The 20046-nt window shown below is 43.4% G+C and overlaps 1 protein-coding gene across 4 annotated transcripts in view; it reads left to right on the forward strand.

The window, feature by feature from the left end:
• The window catches only part of GRAMD4 (GRAM domain containing 4), a 78442-nt gene that overhangs the window by 18364 nt on the left and 40032 nt on the right, over positions 1-20046 (forward strand). For all 4 annotated transcript variants that reach the window (XM_021384654.1, XM_021384656.1, XM_021384653.1 and 1 more), the window contains exons 2-3: positions 9862-10072; positions 18320-18440. In XM_021384654.1, coding sequence (XP_021240329.1) covers positions 9862-10072; positions 18320-18440 — 332 coding nt within the window. The remainder of the gene's footprint in view (positions 1-9861; positions 10073-18319; positions 18441-20046) is intronic.

Genomic DNA, 20046 nt, shown 5'->3' on the forward strand with positions numbered 1-20046 from the left:
TTAGTGAACAAATTAAATTGTTGGCAATTAATAGCTGCATCTAATAAAGCTTGTAACACATCCAAGCACAGCTTCCTGCTTCTTTCCGACTGGTGCTACTCGAGTGCTGTGGGAGTGGTGTGCTTTCTTCTGCAAGCTGTCCTTAAAGCAGGCAAGAATATTCTGGCTGGATTTTCCTTGTTCATCTTTAAACTTGAGGGGGGGAAAAAAGGAGACCTGAATTAGCAAGCATGTTTCTCCACACCCTAGGTAGGTAGCCTAACTGATAACATAACCTCTCATGGCAAAAAAAAAAAACAACCAACCAGCAAAGCTGATCCCCATACAAGTATGGTGTTTTATCCTGGCCCTGAAAGGATTGGTTGCTTTTGACAGGTGTTAGTTTGCTCTGCGTGCTGGATGCATCATGTTATGACTCTGGGGCCAAGGTAAGATAATTTGAGGAAGGTTGTAGCAGGCTGTGACATGAAGGCAGCGACTAATTTCTGGATGAGCTTGTGGTGGGTTGAGCATTTGGAGAGAGCTTAGCTCCGAAGGTCACATCCTGCCTGTTTGTTGATGTGAGAAATTGAGGGCACTTGTGCAACCTTTGTGACTTTTGGAAGGTGTTTATATGCTGCTCTTGCCTGGTCTGACTGGATGTTTGGCCCAGAGGACTGCAGTTTGTTTCCAGCGAGTATATAGTACGTGGCCTTCTTCCTAGCGCTGATGGCAGGCAAGGATTATTGCTTTCGGAAACCAGCTGCCCACTTAAAGCGTTCCTTTCTGAGGCTCTTGGTCAGAGTGTGGGTGAGGTGCTGGAAGGAGGGGAACTGTTCTGGCTTGTGCCTCAGTTTTGGGGAAATGATGACATAGCTCTATACAGAGAACTGAACGTATTGCACTGCCCCATGTGAGGTAGGTCTGAGGTGAGATCCATGTTTCCACAATGGGATTTAGGACAGGGCTGTGTTATGAGAATTTTGTTTCTACCCCCACCCCTCCACACTCTTCAGTGACTTCTCGAATTGAGCTTAATGCCAAGTTTTCTTGAAAGATAATTATTTTATCTGCCCAAAACCACTTCCTGCTGTTCAAGAGAAGAAGCTGTAAATAAAGTTTGGTTTTCTGAACAGATTTGGACCTTCTGGAGAGCAAACTTGGGAGAACTGTGGGCACAAGGGAAAGAGAACTGAACAGACAGATCTCACAGTGCAGTCAGTTGATCTTTCTCTAGTTAAAGTTTTTGAAATATTAATAAGTACAAAATGTTCAGACAATGGGTTCAGATGAGATTCTGAAAAAGAAAAGCGGGAGGAATGTATGTAGAAAGAGAGGACCTTTCATGCAAAGCTCTGTACAGAGCTGCCCTTTAAATCTGTTGTAGATGTAGGTGCTCAACTCAGGGTTCCTGTTTTAATTAGACACGCCCAGAAGAAAACACGACAAGCCTTGTTTTCAGTGCTCTGTCATCTGACACATTTGCACCATCGACATATCTTGTGGTGTCTCTGCTTTCCTATCAAGATGATATGCAGGAACATTTCACTGAAAAAGAAGTGGATACTTAAAGTAAGCCTGATGCTGTCCACTCCCTCCATTTGCATGTCCCTCCCTCGTGATAAGGCTGAAACGTCCTGGTGTTGACACTGCCTGTGTTTGTTCACACATGCACAATTGAGCTCTTACTGACTACCAGAACTCTCTGACTTCTGTAGAAAGACATTTTGAGATTAAAAGGAGAATGTGAAGGAAAATGAAATGTGAAGATGAGAAGCGGGGGTATGTTAGATCTATTTTGGCTCTAATGTCTTTAGCTTTCTGAAATACTGTTTTTCTAGCAGTAGGAACATAGGTGCTTTGAGGGTGCTTCGCTGTGTCATATCTTGGTATGGCCTTTTTGATTTTATATGAAGTTCATCCATAATGTTGTAGTGTTTTGTGTCCTTTTTTTCTCGGAGTCCCGATGAATGTGTGCCAAGGAGATGCTGTCTGTGTAGTGCCTCTGCATTTCATTATCAGATGAGGAAATTGCAAGGTTTGCGAAGCAGAGCCCTTTCTCTGACAAAGCGTACGCCAGTGTTTAGTTGTAGCATCTCTGCCTGGTCTAGCAGGCCATGTATTCAGATCCAACATGGTCTGGTGTCAAAGTCTGAATGTGAGAAAAGAAAACAGGAACCCCTAAGCAACTTATAGGAGGCTGCAGGTGAATGAATCTTCCATGTTCAGGCAAGAGCAGATCGTGTTTGCTTCTTCCACAGGCAGCAAGGGCTGTTGGTGTTAGCACAGGACCTGCCAAAAATTTGGCAGTTTGCTCGGGGGGGAGTGGTGGTGTGATGGGATGAGACTCTTTCCATAGTAACAAGTCCTGTAACTGCTGACCCCTGGGCTATGCAGGGTAGGCTGGCTCTGGTTGTTCTCCAGCTGCCTGTGGCTCACGCTGGCTCGCAGCTATCTTCATGCTGAAGCTGCTCTGGAAACACAGGCAGCAAGGCTGCTCCAGATCTCTGTGATTCTTATGAGAAAGTTTAGGAAACTTGAATTTTTCTCCTTATCAGAAGTTTGGAATGTATGCATACACATTTGGAGTCTTGATAGCTTAAATGAAAGTCTGATGGTTATTTTGGTGCTAATTGAGTGTTTTAATCCTAGGTCCAAATAAAGTCATGTCTTCTCTGGCCCTCTGTAAAAGGAATAAAACTTCAGCCGCTGAGATTTTGCTTTAGCCGATGGGTATTGATGGCAGTGAAAAAAAATTAAAGATGGTTTTGCTGTTCTAGCATTTGCTTGAATTTTAAATCTGAAAAATGCAGAGCTTTTTCCCTGACCAAGCTCATCAAGTAAGTACACAAGCTGTTGCCTACCTTGTTACTGGATGATTTGGGAACCAGGATAATTTTAACAGGCTGGTATTTAATTTTGCTGATTTGACCTCTGCCACTGCAACAAGAGAAATGAAAGCCACCTTCCAAAAAAAAAACAGGGTGCCTGAGTAGCCTTGTTTGTAAGCACGTTAATGTAAGATAGCCGCACCGTATTATGGCAGAGGGCCTGCTAGTATTACAAGATCTGACTGTGGTGCCATGAAGCTGGACCTAAATCAATCTTGCAGAGTCAGCGTCTGCCGTGCTGCGCCCTGTGCTTTGCATGACAGAGCTGGACGTGGGAAAGATCTCTCATTGCTTGCATTAGTACTACAGTGCTTGTTTCAGAAATAATCTTGTCTAGCAAGAGGGAATTTACTTCTATTTTGCTTGAATTTATGAAGGCGATACTAGTCTTAATTCTTATTTGTATTATTTCTGTAGTATGCTAGTGTGAACAACTGCTGCCGTATGTACGGCACTGTTATGTGCATTTGCAATGCACAGAGTTAAAATAGTTGCATTTCTTTCTGCTGATGGTGAGTTGAAGAGCAGGGGGGGCTTTGGGTCTGCATTCCTGCTTGTAGCTCTGCTTTTACAAAGCTGCCTGTCAGGTTTGATATTGCAGCTATGGAATCTCTCTAGAAACAGCCTGAAACTCAGAGCTGAGCTAGCTGGGGCATGGATGGGGAGCTGGGAGAGGGCGAGGGGGTGCATATCTGTGGTGGTGAAGCAGATGTTTTCGTGTTTAGTTACTGTGTTTTACAAGACCAGATTCTGACCTATAAATAGATTTTTAATGTTTTGTAAAGATTTATTTGCTTCCTCATGTTTAGCTAGATTTCATTTGAGTCACTTGGAATATGAAATCTCTGAGAAGCTTTTATTCTAGAGAACGTGAAGCTATTGAAATGTTGCCATATTTATCAATCTTCATCTAAAAAGAAAAAGTTGCTTGTTACAGGAATAGGCTGCTGACATGAAAAGCCTATCTCAGAGCACGTGTTTGGCTTGAGGCCAAAGAATGAGCTTCTGTAGGAGCTTCTTGTTGGCAAGCTGAGGTTTTTCTTCTCTAATATAGCTATGCAATGCTGGAGCCTGCTAGATTTGAACAATTTTTAGACAAGATGATCATATTGTTTTATAATTATAATTTAGCAGATATTTCTATATAACAGTTTCTTGTTTAAATACTTACAAAAATGCCTAGGAACATATTTCTTTGCTATTTAATCATTTAATGATTGACTTAGTGAATAATACTTTAAGGAATTAATGCACTGATGAGATCTTCTTGCTAGCCTCTCCATTCCAGAATTTAAGCAGATTGTTCAATGGAGTAATCTGTTAGTGTCTTAAACAAAGGTTTGCATTTTTAAATAACCAGGTGATAACACACTTAATGACAGGTATATCTATTTTGTTAGTAAACATACAATACACATGTTCTTGGATGCATCTTTTGGCTCAGTTATTCCATGAGTAGGGCTGAAATGCATGAATGGTCCCTAGAAAAGGGCTGCCAATAGTACTTCTTGTTCCTGAGTGGTGTCCCAGTGCAGGCAGATACATTGCTGGGCTTCTTCACTGGCCTTGTGGGTCCTTCATTCTTCATCCTTTGAAAGCAGTGCTTGAAGAAGGGTATCTGAGTTTGCTCTGTCCAGTATTTTAGTTGCCTCTTGCTGCTTTTGTAAGGTAGATTTGTATGAATCCACTCTAAGATGGAAACTGACTTCAGATCTCAAAATGGCAGTTGAAGTGCTGTATGTACCAGCCTGCTGATAGGAAAAGTCCAGCAGCAGCCCTGGAAAAGTCCAGGGTTATGCTCATCCATTGCTCCCAGACAAGGAATGCTGAGGGTTCTGGCCCTGCTAAGGACCGATGCCCGTCTGCAGCCTTGAGCCAGCTGCTTTGTCTGTAGGAGGGTGGAGATGGCTTTGGCATGCTTGTCCCTGTTGGTACCGGGCAGCATGTGCCAACCAGAAAAGAAAATATCATGTACTATCCTCATTTCTTCTTCATGCAGCGATGGCATTGGTAATAGCTAGAGAAGTCTGGTTGAGAGCTGCCTTGTGGGTCTGACCTGTATGCTGTGTGACATCGGCTGAATGGTGATGGAGATCTTTGAGATGGAGGGAGCATAATGCATTTGTGCCAGTGCTTATCAGGGGTTTAAACTTCCCTGATAGCATTTGTTCTTGAGTTACTATTAATAGCAGGGCCTAGAGATAGTTTGGGATGTGATAGCTGACAACTTTCTTCATCATATAGTCAATGAATGAGCAGAAGTGTTTCTATTTTAAACTTAGCTTTGACAAGTAATAGAACTTCAAAGAGAAGCAGTTTGTAGAAAATAACCTTGGGGTGAGTTACCACAAGAGGTTGAAGAGGAAAAATAAACTGAGGGCTGCAACTCTGATAAAGGAAAACTTTTCTTTAGCCAGCTGTACTATGGGGAATTTGTATTGGTTTCAAATGTGTTTGTTTAAGTTAAGGGTGCTAATAAACTTTGGTAGAGGTGCAAGCTAAGGAAGGTTCTGAAGGAACTATGTGGTTTGAACTGAGTGTGAAGAGTTGTTCTAGAAGTATTCGGGAATCTGTGGAGAAAGAAGGAATGCTCTGCTCGAAAGAGGTTTGTGCTAGGAGGTGAGAATTATCTCCAGTGTTGTAACCTTGGTCTTGCCAAGGCTCGTCTTTCTTGCTGTTTATATGTCAAAAGTGATGCCTGTCTATATTTTGTTTGTCTTTTTCAAGTTGCATTGGATCCTGGTGTGATGTGATGATGTGCAATGCAGCTAACATGTTTCTTTTAAAGACTAAGCGGGGAATGTTGACCATAGGGAAAAGAGGATAGTAATAGGAACAAATGCATCAAAATAGATTTTTGCCCTGGCAGGTGTTCATTTGGGAAAGTTTTAAAGCATCCTCCATATGGAGGCCTCTGAGCTGAGAAGAGTTGGCATGAGAAAAAGTTGTGGCTACTTTACAATAGACTGCCTATGAAAGCTTTCTGAAGTGGTACGATCAAGGAACTAACTTTGAAGTTGGAGTTTGTGACCTTTGTTACCTAGTGTGATAAGTGTACAGCACTGAATTGGACTGATCCAGGGGGCCCAGTTTAAATTGTAAGTGATTTAGTGCGCTATCTTAGAAAGCTACAATTACAATGAGTTTACGTATATTAATTCATCTTTCTTATATTGTCTTTTGAAAAGCAAAATGCTTCTAGTAGGGCTGAGGGCTTTAAAGCAAGTATGAAGGAGGAAGAGGTTAAAATGAGGCTTGCTAGAGATGGTCCTGGGGAAACAGTGTCAGGATAGGGGTTGAGACAAATGGCTCTCCTGAAGTGCGTCTACACCAATGCACGCAGCATGGTCAACAAACAGGAGGAGCTGGAAGCCCTTGTGTGGCAGGCAAACTATGACTTAGTTGCTATTACTGAAACATCGTGAGATCAGTTCCACTTCTGGAGTGCTATAATGGAAGGCTATAAGTTCTTCTGAAGAGACAGGCAAAGAAGGAGGGGCGGTAACATGGCACTCTGTGTTAGAGAGTGTTTTGATGTTGCTGAGCTCGGGGATGGGAATGATAAGGTTAAGTCTCCATGGGTAAGGATCAGGGTGAGGGCCAACAAAGCGGACATCCTGGTGGGCTTCTGTTATAGACTGCCCAACCAAGATGAAGAGATGGATGAGGCGTTCTACAAGCAACTGGCAGACACTGCGATCAGCGGCCCTTGTTCTCATGGGGGATTTAACTTCGTTGATATACACTGGAAATAAAATACAGCACAGAAGAAGCAGTCTAAGTTTCTAGAGCGTGTGGAAGATAACTTCTTGACACAGCTAATAAGAGAGCCTGCCAGGGAGGTGCCCTGCTAGACCTGGTGTTCACAGAGAAAGACTAGTGGGAGATGTGGAGGCTGGGAGCTGTCTTGGTAGAGTGACCGTGAAATGGTAGAGTTCTCAATTCTTGGTGAAGTCAGGAAGGGGAGTCAGCAAAACTGCTACCTAGGACTTTTGAAGGGCAGACTTTAAGCTGTTGAGGACACTGGAAGGGAGGGTAGAGGGGTCCAGGAAGGCTGGATGCTTCTCAAGAAGGAAGTCTTGAGTGCAGGAGCAGGATGTCTCCCTGTGCCATAAGATGAGCCGATGAGGAAGAACACAGGCGTGGGTGAACAGGGAACTTTTTCTGAGACTCCAGGAGAAAAAGAGAGACTACTTCCTGTGGAATAAGGGGAGAAACTTGGGGAGAGAACAAAGAAGCTGTTAGGATATGCAGGGAGAACATCAGAAAGGCAAAAGCCCAGCTTGAATTCAACCTGGCCACCATAGTAAAAGGAGAACAAATAGCTTTTTAACAAATACAGTAACAGTTAGAGGAGGACTAAGGAGGATCTCCAACCTTTACTGGATGTGGCAGGAAATGTAACCACCGAGGATAACAACAAGGTTGAGGCTCTCAGTATTTTTTTTACATCTGTCTTTAAAAGCCAGACCAACTATCCTCAGGGTACTCTACCCCCTGACCTGAAAGTCTGGCTTGGGAAGCAGAGTAAGCCCCCCACAATTCAGGTGGAAGCAGTTAGTCGAGGTGGAGTGGCAGATCTCTGCCACAAGTCCATTGGGCCAGATGGGATCCACTCAAGGGTGCTGAGGGAGCTGGCAGAGGTGATTGCTGAGTCACTTTCCACCATCTGTGAACAGTCCTGGTCAACCGGAGAGTTCCCAGAGGATTGGAGGCTTGCCAACATGACTCCCATCTACAGGAAAGGTTGTAAGGAGGATCTGGGGAACTGCAGGCCTGTCAGCCTTACCTTGGTGCCAGGTAATGTCATGGAGCAGGTCATCTTGAGGGAGATCACACGGCATGTGTGGGACAACTGGGGGATCAGGCCCAGCCAGCACTGGTTCATGAAATGCTGGTCCTGCTTGACCAACCTGATCTCCTTCTGTGATTGAGTGACCTGCCTTGTGGATGAGGGAAAGTCTGTTGACGTAGTTTACCTAGACTTCAGCAAAGCCTTTGACACTGTCTCCCACAGTATTCTCCTGGAGAAGCTGGCAGCCCATGGTTTAGATAGATATGCTTTTTGCTGGATAAAGAACTGGCTAGAGGGCTAGTCCCAGAAGCTGGGAGCTGGTCATGAGTGATGTTCCCCAGGGATCAATGATGGCTCCCATCCTGTTAAATATCTTTATCGATGACCTGGATTGAGGGAATTGAGTGCACTGTCAGTAAGTTTACAGATGACACCAAGTTGGCAGGAAGTGTTGATCTACCTGGGGATAGGGAGGCCCTACAGAGGGATCTGGACAGGCTGGATTGCTGGGCTGAGGCCAGTGGGATGAAGTTCAACAAGACCTAGTGTCAGGTTCTGCATTTTGGCCATAACAACCCCAGGCAACACTACAGGCCTGAGGCAGAGTGACTGGAAAACTGTGTTGAGGAAGTGGACCTGGGGGTATTTGTTGACACTCGGCTGAACATGAACCAGCAGTGTGCTCAGATAGCCAAGATGGGATCCTGACTTGTATTAGGAATAGTGTTGCCAGCAGGAACAGGGAAGTGATCATGCCTCTGTACTCAGCTCTGGTGAGGCTGCACCTCGAGTGCTGTGTTCAGTTTTGGGCCCCTCACTGCAAGAAAGACATCAAGACATCAGGGCTCTGGAGCCTGTCCAGAGAAGGGCAACAGAGCTGTGAGGGGTCTGGAGAACAAGACTTATGAGGAGAGACTGACGGAACTGGGATGGTTCAGTCTGGAGAAGAGGAAGCTCAGGAGAGACCTTATTGCTCCCTGCAACTGCCTGAAAGGAGGTTGTGGTGAGGTGGGGGTTGGCCTCTTCTCCTGCATAACTAGTGATAGGGGAAAGGGAATGGCCTCAAGTTGCACCAAGGGAGGCTCTGGCTGGATGTTAGGAAAAATTTCTTCTCAGAAAGAGTGGTCAGGTGCTGGAACGGGCTGCCCAGGGAGCTGGTGGAGTTGCTGTCCCTGGACGTGTTCAAGAGACATGGTTTAGCGGGGAAATATTGGTGGTAGGTGGATAGTTAGCCTAGACAGTCTTAGAGGTCTTTTCCAACCTTGGTGATGCTATGATTCTGTGGTTTCTGAATTATATTTTAAGTCTAAATTTAAGTACTGCTCACATGAGGTGTTGTCTCCAGGAGTAAGATGTGGGCGTTTCCCATCCCTCCAGATGAGGTGGTATCTGCAAAAGTGCTGGCTGCACTGTTGCTTTTAGAGTAAACTTTTGCATGCTCTGCCTTTAAACAGTGTGGAAATCACTAATGAAGTGATTCTCCTTTGTATTGAAAAGAGAGTAGTAGAAATCTAGCAAAGCTCCTTCCCAGGGTATACAAGATTATTGATAGTGGTAATGTTAAGGATTTTGGCTGTACGTTTAAATATAGGGTATGTCAAATTCAACCATCTGTAAATTTCTGATGGGATCTTCTGCATGGATCTACCTGTCAGCTTTCTTCAGTGAATTGTTGTTACCTTTCTTTTTCTTACTCTGAAGTAAGAGGGTGTTATGATAGCCTTGCTACTCTTTTTTTCTTCAGTTTTTCAGGGAATTTAAAGCTAAGTTGTGATATGTAATGGATTTTCATGTCTTTGATTAGACATGTCAGCAAGCTGAAGATGTGGACTTGCCAACTAAGCCTTTTTTGTTTAAAGTAACCTGTTAGGAACTGACTTCTTAATCTTTGTTTTTGGGGCAGGTTGTGAGCTTGTTCCCATTCTATCTTTAAAAACAGCTATGAGAAAGAGGCTGTAACAGTAGGGGAAGATGTGCAGGAAGATGGTAAGTTATCATCTACTAGAAAACAAACCCTGCATCTGTTACATTGTGGGGAAAAAATGCCTCTTAAAAAAACTAAGTTGCAGAATGTTTTTTCTTCTGGTGACAGGAAGGCTCTTGAAAAAATGGCTGTAAGTAGCTAGTCATCAGAATGTATGTATTTAGGCTTATTGCAAGCTTTCTAAAGTACTCTTCATGTCTTGCTTCTTGCAGAGACTCCAACCGTCATGTTAAGGTAAAGCAGAAAAGTGCAGTGCTGAACATGCTAAAGAAGTTGGACAAAATAAGGTTCAGAGGTCACAAGAGAGATGAGTTCCTTGATTTAGCAGAGTCTCCAAATGCTTCTGACACTGAATGTGGAGATGAAATCCCAGTGAAAATACCTCGAACAGCACCCCGAGACAATGAAGAGCTGAGAGACCCTGTAAGTACTCGATTTAAGTATTGTTACATTATATCATTATTAGGTAGAAAAAACAACAAATTAATAATTCCTTGCCCCCTGTATTTTGGATTTAACACTTCAAGATTTGTGGATTGGGAATAAATCTTTAAGTGGGCTTCCATACTGTGTAAAGTTCAAGGTACTTTCTTTTTAGTAGAGTTCCCCTCTTCCTGTTATTGTTTTTAGATGTTGTAGGTTGACAGGTCTGTTAAATTTGGACATGCTTCTGAATGCTGTCAGGTTTTATTTGCTTTGTTAAAATACTAATAAATATGAAGGAGAGACTTCTGGTTGCTTTTCAGCTAGAGAAACTCAAAACTGCTCAAATGCCACTGCCCGGAACTGTAGGCATACGAATTGTGATGGCTTCACTAGAGGGTCGTGCCACCTCATTGTTTACTGCAGTGTTGTACTCAGTGACACTGCCATGTTACAGGGCTGGCGTAACCCTATGCAAGACTCTTCTGTTACACCTTTTTGACACTTGCAAGCAGAAGCAACTGAATATAACTGCCTTCTTTAAAAATAGAATGCTTCAGAAATTATTAAATACTGTTTTAAAAAAAGAAACAATATAAGGAATCCTCCTTTAACATATATTACTGTGGTCCTTGAGCTTGGACTACTGGGTACAATGTAAATTACAATTTGGCGATTTAACTGTTGAAGTCGGAATTCATAGCACTCTGGGAACTCACAGTGTGGTTCTTGGACCCAGATGTGGTCCAGCTGTTATCTGAAAGCTCATATTTCTAGCAGCACAAAGCATGCTCACTGCTTAGAGGAATTAAACTGAAAGATTTCAATCTGTGTAAGATTAAGCATTTCCTTTGGGCTTGGTAGCTTGTATCCTGTTCAGTGGCTATTAGTAATGGTGCCTTTTTTTTTTAACATATAGTTTCACAGTCTTTGCTTATATGGAGCTCTTTTGCCAGATTTTGTTTCCTATGATAATGGAACAAACAAGTGGTAATGACAGAGCATTTTTGTGTCACAAAAGAAGCCTGCTGTATTCATGTTGTCAAGCTCCTCAGACAGGGAAGGTCTTTTAAATACCTTTCCTTTGCTCTTACTCTCCTAAGGCATTTGCCCTTTGTTTCTACATATGTATTGTATGTACTGAGTCTACTCTGTTTCTACCCTTCCAGCATGGTATTGTCTGAGTTTGTCTTAGGTAAGTAGCGGCTTACTTTCATCCAACCACCTTCTCAGCATGCAGAGCTGAACAATTTCAGAAACCAATTTGAAGAGAAGCACTTTGCTAGCTGGCTGATTACATGATGTTAAGTGGAGTGTCCTGATCTAACTCTGTGGGATACAGTTGAGCATAGGAAAACAGAGAGAAAGGGAAAGAAAGAAAAGCAGGAGCACTGTCAAACTTGTTTTGCCCTGCTTATGGTGTTAGTGAGTTCCAAAGCCAGTGTGATGCTGGAACCACTGGGTAAGAGCAGTAGCTGTGTTACAGATAGCGGCAAAACAAGCAAACTTGGATCAGGAAAGTGACCTGAACTATAAGGGGTAAGTTTCACATGGAAAGTGTGAGGGATTACCACTTGGCTCTGGAAGGCTTCTGTCCTCCTAAGCACTGCTGCCCACCCATAAAATGAAGGGAGAAGAAATAATCCCCTGCGCTGCAGAGTTGCTAGGAGTAACCAAAGTATTTCTGTGTTTAAGCCAATGTTAAAATAGCAGCTGAGATCGTGTGAGCAGAGGGATTCTGAGTTATCTCTGTTTCTGTTGAGATCAGATGCTTGAGTTCTGCCCAAATTGTTCTCCATGACTAAAACTCAAATCTTAGATTGCTTATACAGGGTGGTTGCCTTTCATAGGCTTTGTAAGCACTGTAGCATTCTACTGTGATTACACTGCCTGGGAGAGGGATCAAGGAAAGACCAAGCTGGGTTGATTTCTTCCTGTTTAATACTTCAGGGAGCTCTTCAAAGCAGACAGAATTCAGTGCAAATCTTGTGCATAAATGGAAGTTAGGTCACGTGTATTTTCATACACAGGTGAGCTGGTGCTGTATTTTCACTTCCTTTGCTTCATTGTTTCTCGTGAAATCTGCATGGGGAACTGCTGAGCTGGGAACAGCAACATTGGTGGCTTAGACCTGAATGTAAGCATGGAAGGTTTGAGTCTCAGTCCCCTTAACTGCATCTTGAGTACACGGATGTTTTTGACTCCGCTGTCAGCCATTCCCTTGTTAAAGGCTTCTTCTTTGCCCCTCGCTACTTTTTTTTTTTTTTTCTTTCTAATTTTCAGTCTGGTGTATTAATCATTATGGAGCCATTAAAGAAAGATCTTGATCTGTTAAAACGGTTACATGAATGAAAGTTACATGAATGAAAGGCCCCTGTATAGTGGTATGTAGTCAAGGGTGTGTAGTGCGCATTTAGAAATGTGGAGATTAGTTTCCTCTTTTTTATGTATGTGTTTGAACTTATCAAACACATGGAAAAACTTGTGACAAATGGAGTCTTTAGAGGAATAAGTCTTGTCAAAAAAGGTTGTAGCTGCAGCACTCTGATGGTGTGTAGAGTGTTCTCTGTGATCCAGCTCCAGCAAGTTAAGTGAATGTTCAGTCACAAGCCACAAACAGAGCAGTGGGAGTTAGTCCCACCGCTTCACATCTTAATGAAGTAACACGTGCAGAATTTACATCCTGTGGACTGAGAAAGGATGACCTGGTGAAGGAATGTTGTATGCTCTATCTTAAACCATAAGCATGGCCTGTTTAGTTCCATAATAAACACCTGGACCTATGGTTAGGTAGAGCAGCTGTTCCATAGGAACACATTGGCACTGCTAGGGAAGTCCTGGAGCTTGAAGATTTGTTGTTTTTCTTTGAATTAATTTGAATTCTGTTCAGAATCTTCTGTAACTGTTCAAAATATTTGTTGTTCTTACCTTGAACTAGTTTGGTCTCTGTAACCTGATTTGCTAAGAAGCAAATCTTCAGGGATGGGACTGTGCCCTGGAAATCATGGCCTGTCCTTGTATTTACCAGTTCTGGCTTGTCTTACCTCCTATGTAGTGTCTCACTGTTTTGTGATACAGGTGAATTACGTACTGCTAATATTAAAAGTGTTCCATTTTTATAAGAGGGAGTAAATGTTTGCTAGTACATACAGTGAACTCAGTGCAGCAGAGGATCACGTCCCCTTCGGCAGAAGAGGAAAAGAACGAATTTGTGTTTCAGCCTTGGAGCTTCTGCACTGAACTCAGTGAGAATTTCCAATTGAAGCTCTCTGGTACCTGGCATATTGTACTGAAAGCAGCCTAATCTACTTATGCAAGTTCCCTGCCAGTGCGCTAGGATTAAATCTGAGTTATTATGGTACAGCAAACATTAATTTAATTGCTGTTCCTGTACAGTTTGGCTTTTCCTAAAACATGTCAATTAAAACCTTAAACATTTATGTATCTATTGCCTCATTTACAATGATTTGAAGATATAAAGACTCAGGCAAACATTACAGATAAAATGAGCTGCCACTAAAATAATTAAAAAAAATCTTGCAAAATATAGCAGTGCTTTGTGAGCTATCTGTTATGGGTGTGCTTCCCAGAGCAGCTACTGAGGATTAACAGTTGATGCGGATGCTTTGTTCTTGAGCCGTCTGGCTGGGTGTTTTTCCTTTCCCTGCAGCAGGTACTTGCAGCAGCCATGGTGAACCCTTTCTTATTTCAGAGAATCATAGAATGGCCTGGGTTGAAAAGGACCTCAAAGATCATCTCGTTTCAACCTCCCTGCTGAGTGCAGGGTCACCAACCACTAGACCAGGCTGCCCAGAGCCACGTCCAGCCTGGCCTTGAATGCCTCCAGGGATGGGGCATCCACAGCCTCCCTGGGCAACCTGTTCCAGTGCCTCACCACCCTCTGAGCGAAAAACTTCCTCCTAATATCTAACCTACATCTTCCCTGTCTCAGTTTAAAACCATTCCCCCTTGTCCTATTGCTATCCACCCTTGTGAACAATCGTTCCCCCTCCTGTTTATACACTCCCTTCAAGTACTGGAAGGCCACAGTGAGGTCTCCCCGGAGCCTTCTCTTCTCCAAACTAAACAAGCCCAGTTCCCTCAACCTTTCCTCACAGGAGAGGTGCTCCAGCTCTCTGATCATCTTAGTTGCCCTCCTCTGAACTCTTTCTAAGAGCTCCATGTCTTTCTTGCACTGGGGGCCCCAGGCCTGGACGCAGTACTCCAGATGGGGCCTCACAAGAGCTGAGTAGAGGGGGACCACTACCTCTCTCTCCCTGCTGGCCACTCCTCTTTTAATGCAGCCCAGAACATAGTTGGCCTTCCGGGATCTTTGAGCAATGTGAGCTGGGAATGGTGGACTAATTCATAGCATGTGGGTATATGAACAAAGTAATCTAGAAGTCGTGTGCACTGTGGGCAGCCCTCGTATGTGAGGGTTTTCGTTGGGGAAGGGGAGAGAAGAGCAGGATGTTAAATCTAAGCTAGTGTCCCCAGGTGTGGCAACCACTGTGGTGTGCAAACTGCAGTGAAAACAGCACTCGTCTTTACCTGCATCTGAATTTGTTTCATTTGAGAATTGCTCCTCTCTGATAGGTTAATTACAAACCTGGAGACAAGATCAACATCTTGTTAGATGTTCATAGAGAAAAATCTCCATGTGGTGTTGTGTGAGTAAAGAAAAGGAGTTGGGCAGTTGCACGTCTATGTAATGCTGAGATGTGCTGCGCTGCAGACGGACACATCCGTATCTGCTGAGCAGTGAAGTTCCTTAGACCTTTGCTGCAGCTGTACAGAGATGCTGTTCTTGGTGCTTAGCGCCCAAAACCAAATGCCAGGGCTCTCAGGATACAAGGATGTGCAGAAGGCAAAGAACTCTCAGGTTGAGAGGTGCTGTTGCTAAAAACCCAACCTGCAAATGGCTTTAAAAGCACATGTGTGGGCCACTGAGATTTGCTTTCAGATCTGGAGCTGGATGTGATGTGGAGCAGGAACTCGGACAGCAGGTTAGAGGTGATTTGTCTTCATCAGCAATGTGCCTTTAACCCCTCTGACTTGAACTCTTCCTACTTGACTCTGGCATTTTGCTGGCTTCCTAGGCACTGTGAACTCATCTTTGTTAAGTAATTGTGATTGCCAACATTTTAAGAGGGTTCCTGTGTCAAACATTGTCAAAGCTGGAGAGGCAGAACTGGCTGGAAAAGCAGAAATCTGTGGAAGCCTTTAAGGCTTTTACTGAGTCATGCAGAAACAAGAAAGGGCATCTGTACAGTAAAGTTGTGCTCATCCAATCCCTGTCCCTGCGCTGTCCTACAACAGCAGCTGAAGAAAGAAATGCTATTACTCCCTTAACACAGGAATTACAACAGGAACATTTTTTATTAACCTGTGGGTGCAGTCAATTATGCATTCCTCAGACAGGCAGCTGACCTCCAGTGAGTGTAACAGGCTCATTTCTTATCCTTTTAGCCCATTAACACCTCTTGACAGAGCAAGGTGTGTCGGTGTGGAGAAAAATCTTCTGTGACAAAAGTGCCATCTGCTTAAATGTCTCCCATCTCTCTTTCCTGTATGTGCTCAGTTTTTTGGCTCTGCTCAGTTGTGTTCAGTAATACTTCACGGTGTCACTAAGTTTGGAATGGGTGCTCTGTTTTTCACCAAATTTACATTGCTGTTCATCTCTTCTTACTACTCAGGTTAAACCATTTCATTATTACACAGTACTTATATGATGTTGCCCCTGGCGTTCTTAGCAAGCAGCCTTGTGTTTTAATTTGTCTTTTCATTTGTTTTCCTCTCTCTGACTTAGGTCGTTTGGGTTAGTTTAATGAGGTGTACCTGCTGATTTTTATCCCACAGAATGACAGACTTCTTGGGTCTAATGCTTTACCAGACACACATCTGTAAATTTTCCAAATAGATCCTTTTTGCCCGTATCATTGTGCTGTGCACCTTTTGCCTTCTCCTGCTTCCTAAAAGGCACAGCAAAGGTATCGTGGGCTTTAATTAGAGGTTTAGCATCACTGAAGAATCAACAGCGGAGCTGGTTCTCCTATCTGGATTTCTGAATTGTGGCCCATCTGAGGGTGAGATAACTTGGGTGGAAACTTGAATATGCTCAGACACGTACTAGCCCTTTCTGCCTCCTCCCTCGCCTGTGTTCTCCCATCCTGTCTGCTTTGCCTGGGGCTGGGGACCAGGTAGCAGTGTGGCAGGAGCGGTGTGCCTCTAGCAGTAAGGCCGAAGTGTCACAGCACATGCTGTCGCACAGCCCGATGTGCCAAGCTCGTGAGCATTCCTGATGAGTATAGCATCTTACTCTCTGGCCTGTATGTTGTTTTCATTTATTTGTGTATTTCTCAGCAGTGTCTTTAGCCAGCTCCATATCTGCTCCTGAATGCTGGGGCCAGAGGCTGTCCGTTTGCACAAGATGTACCTCTGCCAAACGCTTTTAGCTCTCTCCTGTATGAGTCACAGAGTCATAGAAACTTGGTCACAATATAAAATCTGTGCTTTCATGTCTGGGTAGCAGTCTGCATTTTTATAACACTTCCCTCTGTCTGCATATAGCGTATTGCAAGGTGCTGCTGCCTGACTTCTGCCACACCTTCCTCAGCAGGGCTCTGTGTCTGGCAAGCAGTAACGCTAAATCCTGCAGCACTGAATACATAGAATCCAGGTTTTAAGATAAGAAACCAACACTGAGGTTAATCACTGTCCTGTGCTTATCTGCAAATAAACTGCCGCTTGTCACCAGGCTGGAGCAGTGTCAGGCAGCCTGTAGTGCTGCACCTCACTGGCTGGATGGGAGATGTGGTACCTGGGCAGCAGGATGCTGTGCTGCATCTCCCCATGCCAGGACGGCTGTGGGCTTTCTCTGTCTGCTGTGCCATGCTGCTGGGATGCTCGTGCTCCAGCTGGGAGCAGCACAGTGCCGCCAACTTCTCATTATCAGGGCTGACAGCTTGCAGGGTTGTGGGTGTCACTGTGGCACTTTCAGGACTGGAAATAGCATCCCTGCTTGGCACCATATGAAACAAATCCAGGTGAGGAGCTGGTGCCAGGTAGATGTCGTGCAGTAAATGCCCACTGCTTCTTCATTTGACTTCGTAGGCGAATTCTGAGGTTTAAACTGTGTCTGTTCAGCTCGAGCAAGGAAGCAGATGTTTAATAGGTATCTCCACACTGCTTTATTTAAAAGAGCAAATGATTCCCACCAGTGAAAGTACTTTGCTGCCTATGATCTTTGTACATCCTTTCCTAAAACATAGAAAATTTACTTTAATTAACTCTCCTGTAAATTAGCTGAGTTTATGTAAGTATGTAATTAAAGTGTCACAGTTAAATGCATGTAGCTGACTTCGGAAAGCAGTAGAGCTCCTGTGTGTTTTCAGAGGTAAACAAGGGGTGGGGAAATGTTTAAGATAAATCCCTCTTTGTCTGAAGATCATTTTCAAGATGTAGGCTCCTGTAACGTAGCACTTCAGTTTGGGCTCCTGTAGGCCTACATTGAGGCGCTGCACGCAGGTCCTCAGCCTCCATTGCCGAGGAGATGCCCTCACCCACTCCTTTCCCTGCTTTCTGAAAATGCTCACTTTATGAGAAATGGGCAGCATCATCTGCCTTCTGCTGTGTGGGCTCACTTTTTCTCTGCTTGCTTCGAGGAGGTGGTGGTTGTCACTGCTGTTCCTAACTGATCACACTGCTCTTTAATTCTTGTCTCTGGCGGTATTTCCCGTGCTCGAGGGTGACAACAATAAATCAGTCAGGCCGGCCTGCTGACTCCCCTCACCTGGTCCTCCAGGATGCTCTTTTAGAGTAAATATCTAGAATAATATTTCTTCCTCTAGCTTTTCAATTTAATGTGTAAAGTATGTCACATTGATCCTTAATTGGAAAGACGAGATGGATAGTATAAATACGCTTTTCAAATCAGCAGAAGAAAGGGTAAATGATGATATAGCATAGATGCTAAGGGGGCAGAAAAATAAAATTTGTTTTCTGTAACTCCTTGAGGTCTGCATTCGTGCAGTCTTCAGCTTCACATGGGAGAGATGCTGAGGGTTGGATTAGTTTTCACTCGCTTATTTTTTTTGTTATTTAATGCAGATTAAGAGACTTGCAGAATTCTTGATACTTGTATGTTTCTCCCATGGCTGTTTACTGCACCAAAAGTAAGTTGATATGTTTAAATGACCAAAACCAAATGTGCCTCTGAGCTGTCAGTGTGTTCTGGCTTTCTTGCAGGCTGGTCCAGGGACCATCATCATGGCTTCAGGAGTTCAGGATTTTAACAGAACGGAGTCTGACAGACTGAATGAAATCAAAGGTCACCTGGAAATAGCCTTACTGGAAAAACACTTTTTGCGTAAGTATAAAATCAATACTCTGTGGAAAGGAATGACTTAGGCCTGCTGCAAAAAAGACTTGACATATGTTCTCTAAAACTGCAAAAGATGGCATTAGAATTCTGAGGTATGCTGATGACTGGATAATGCAGGGGCTGACATTTCTCTAAGAAGAATTTAGCATTCCCAAGGTTACTAGATCATTGAAGTATTTTTTTTTAATTGCTTTTCTCACAACATATATCACTACATGACAAATGCTAATTTGAAGCCTCAGTGTTGTAATGGAATATTGTTGGGAAGGTTCAACCTCTAGTGCCACACCAGCAACATCTGCCTCTGACATCGTAGGCCAACATAATAAAATGGGAGGAATTATTTACAGAGCAGCCCTCATTTCAACAGGTCAGAATGGAAGACAAGCATTCCTTTAACTTGGTAGAAGCAAAGATCTCTAACAAGTAGAGTTGTCACTCAGCTGCTTTCCCAAATGGTCAATTTAGTGGATAATTTTTGAACTTCAGCATATGAGGGTTGTTTTTAGATGCTCAAAGCTTGTCAAATGTTTTCTAAGGATAAAAATAACATGCTTACAGATTCTACTCAATAACTAGATTAAAGTCTTAAAATAATTTGACTCGTATTTTACCTTCAGCATGTTCTCAAGGACTTGAAATTAATTTTATGTGACTTGTTTATCTTTTGGCAATACTTCTTTGATGTTTTATTCCCCTGAGTGCAAGAGGGAGGCATGATAAAGAAACTGGACAAAAATGTATAGTGAGCTGGTACCAGCTTCCACTGATAACCTGGAAGAGGTATCATGTTCATCTATCGAGCAAAAACTGTTCGTAATTTATTTGAATTCTAACTCATCTGTGCAGTACTCAAGTTACCTCATACTTCTTACATCCCTGGAGGTGTATTGCTTAAGCTACTGTTATCAGATTGTTCTTTGAACCAAATGGGACTTTTGTGATTTCCTAATGTAATCTGGTGCGTAAGAGAATATAGGCCTTCCCAGAACTCATTTCTGGTTTGAACTAGGACATATATCTTGCTATGAAAACATTGTGTGGTTGCCAGACACTTCCACTGCTGGTGAATCCATTTGCAGCCTTTAGTGTGTGGTTACAGGAGCTAAAAAAAAAATTTGTAGGGCACACATTTTTGCAAATATTTTTTACTTTCAGACTTACGCTGTAGTCTGAAAACCTTCTTAACAACCACTTTAGCACTTGTTGAATCCTTTCGTTTTGCACACTGATCACAAACCTCGAGGTTTGAAGGTAAGGAATGTCATTGTTTGAGAAGATGTTTGGAAGTTCAGGCCAACAGGGCTGGTTCCGGTGGGTCGGACAGTCTCACTCCAGCCTTTCTGCTGGGTCGAGAGCTCTTTCCTGAAGCACTGGCTTTGCTTTAGCTGCAGTCATTCTTGTCGCGATGAGTTGTTTGCAACTCTGTTCAGAAAAACAAAAGAAAGAATGGTAAACTGGTGGAGGAATAAGCACAGGAAAGCTCGTTCCTTACTCCCACTCCACCCTCTTCAAAATTTTGGGCTGAAATACGTAACTGTGTTTGCCAGTTGGAATGGAGTAGGAGTTGACTTTTTTTGACTATGGTTCC

Source organism: Numida meleagris, chromosome 1, assembly GCF_002078875.1.
Source record: "Numida meleagris isolate 19003 breed g44 Domestic line chromosome 1, NumMel1.0, whole genome shotgun sequence".
In the NCBI taxonomy this organism is placed as follows: domain Eukaryota; kingdom Metazoa; phylum Chordata; class Aves; order Galliformes; family Numididae; genus Numida; species Numida meleagris.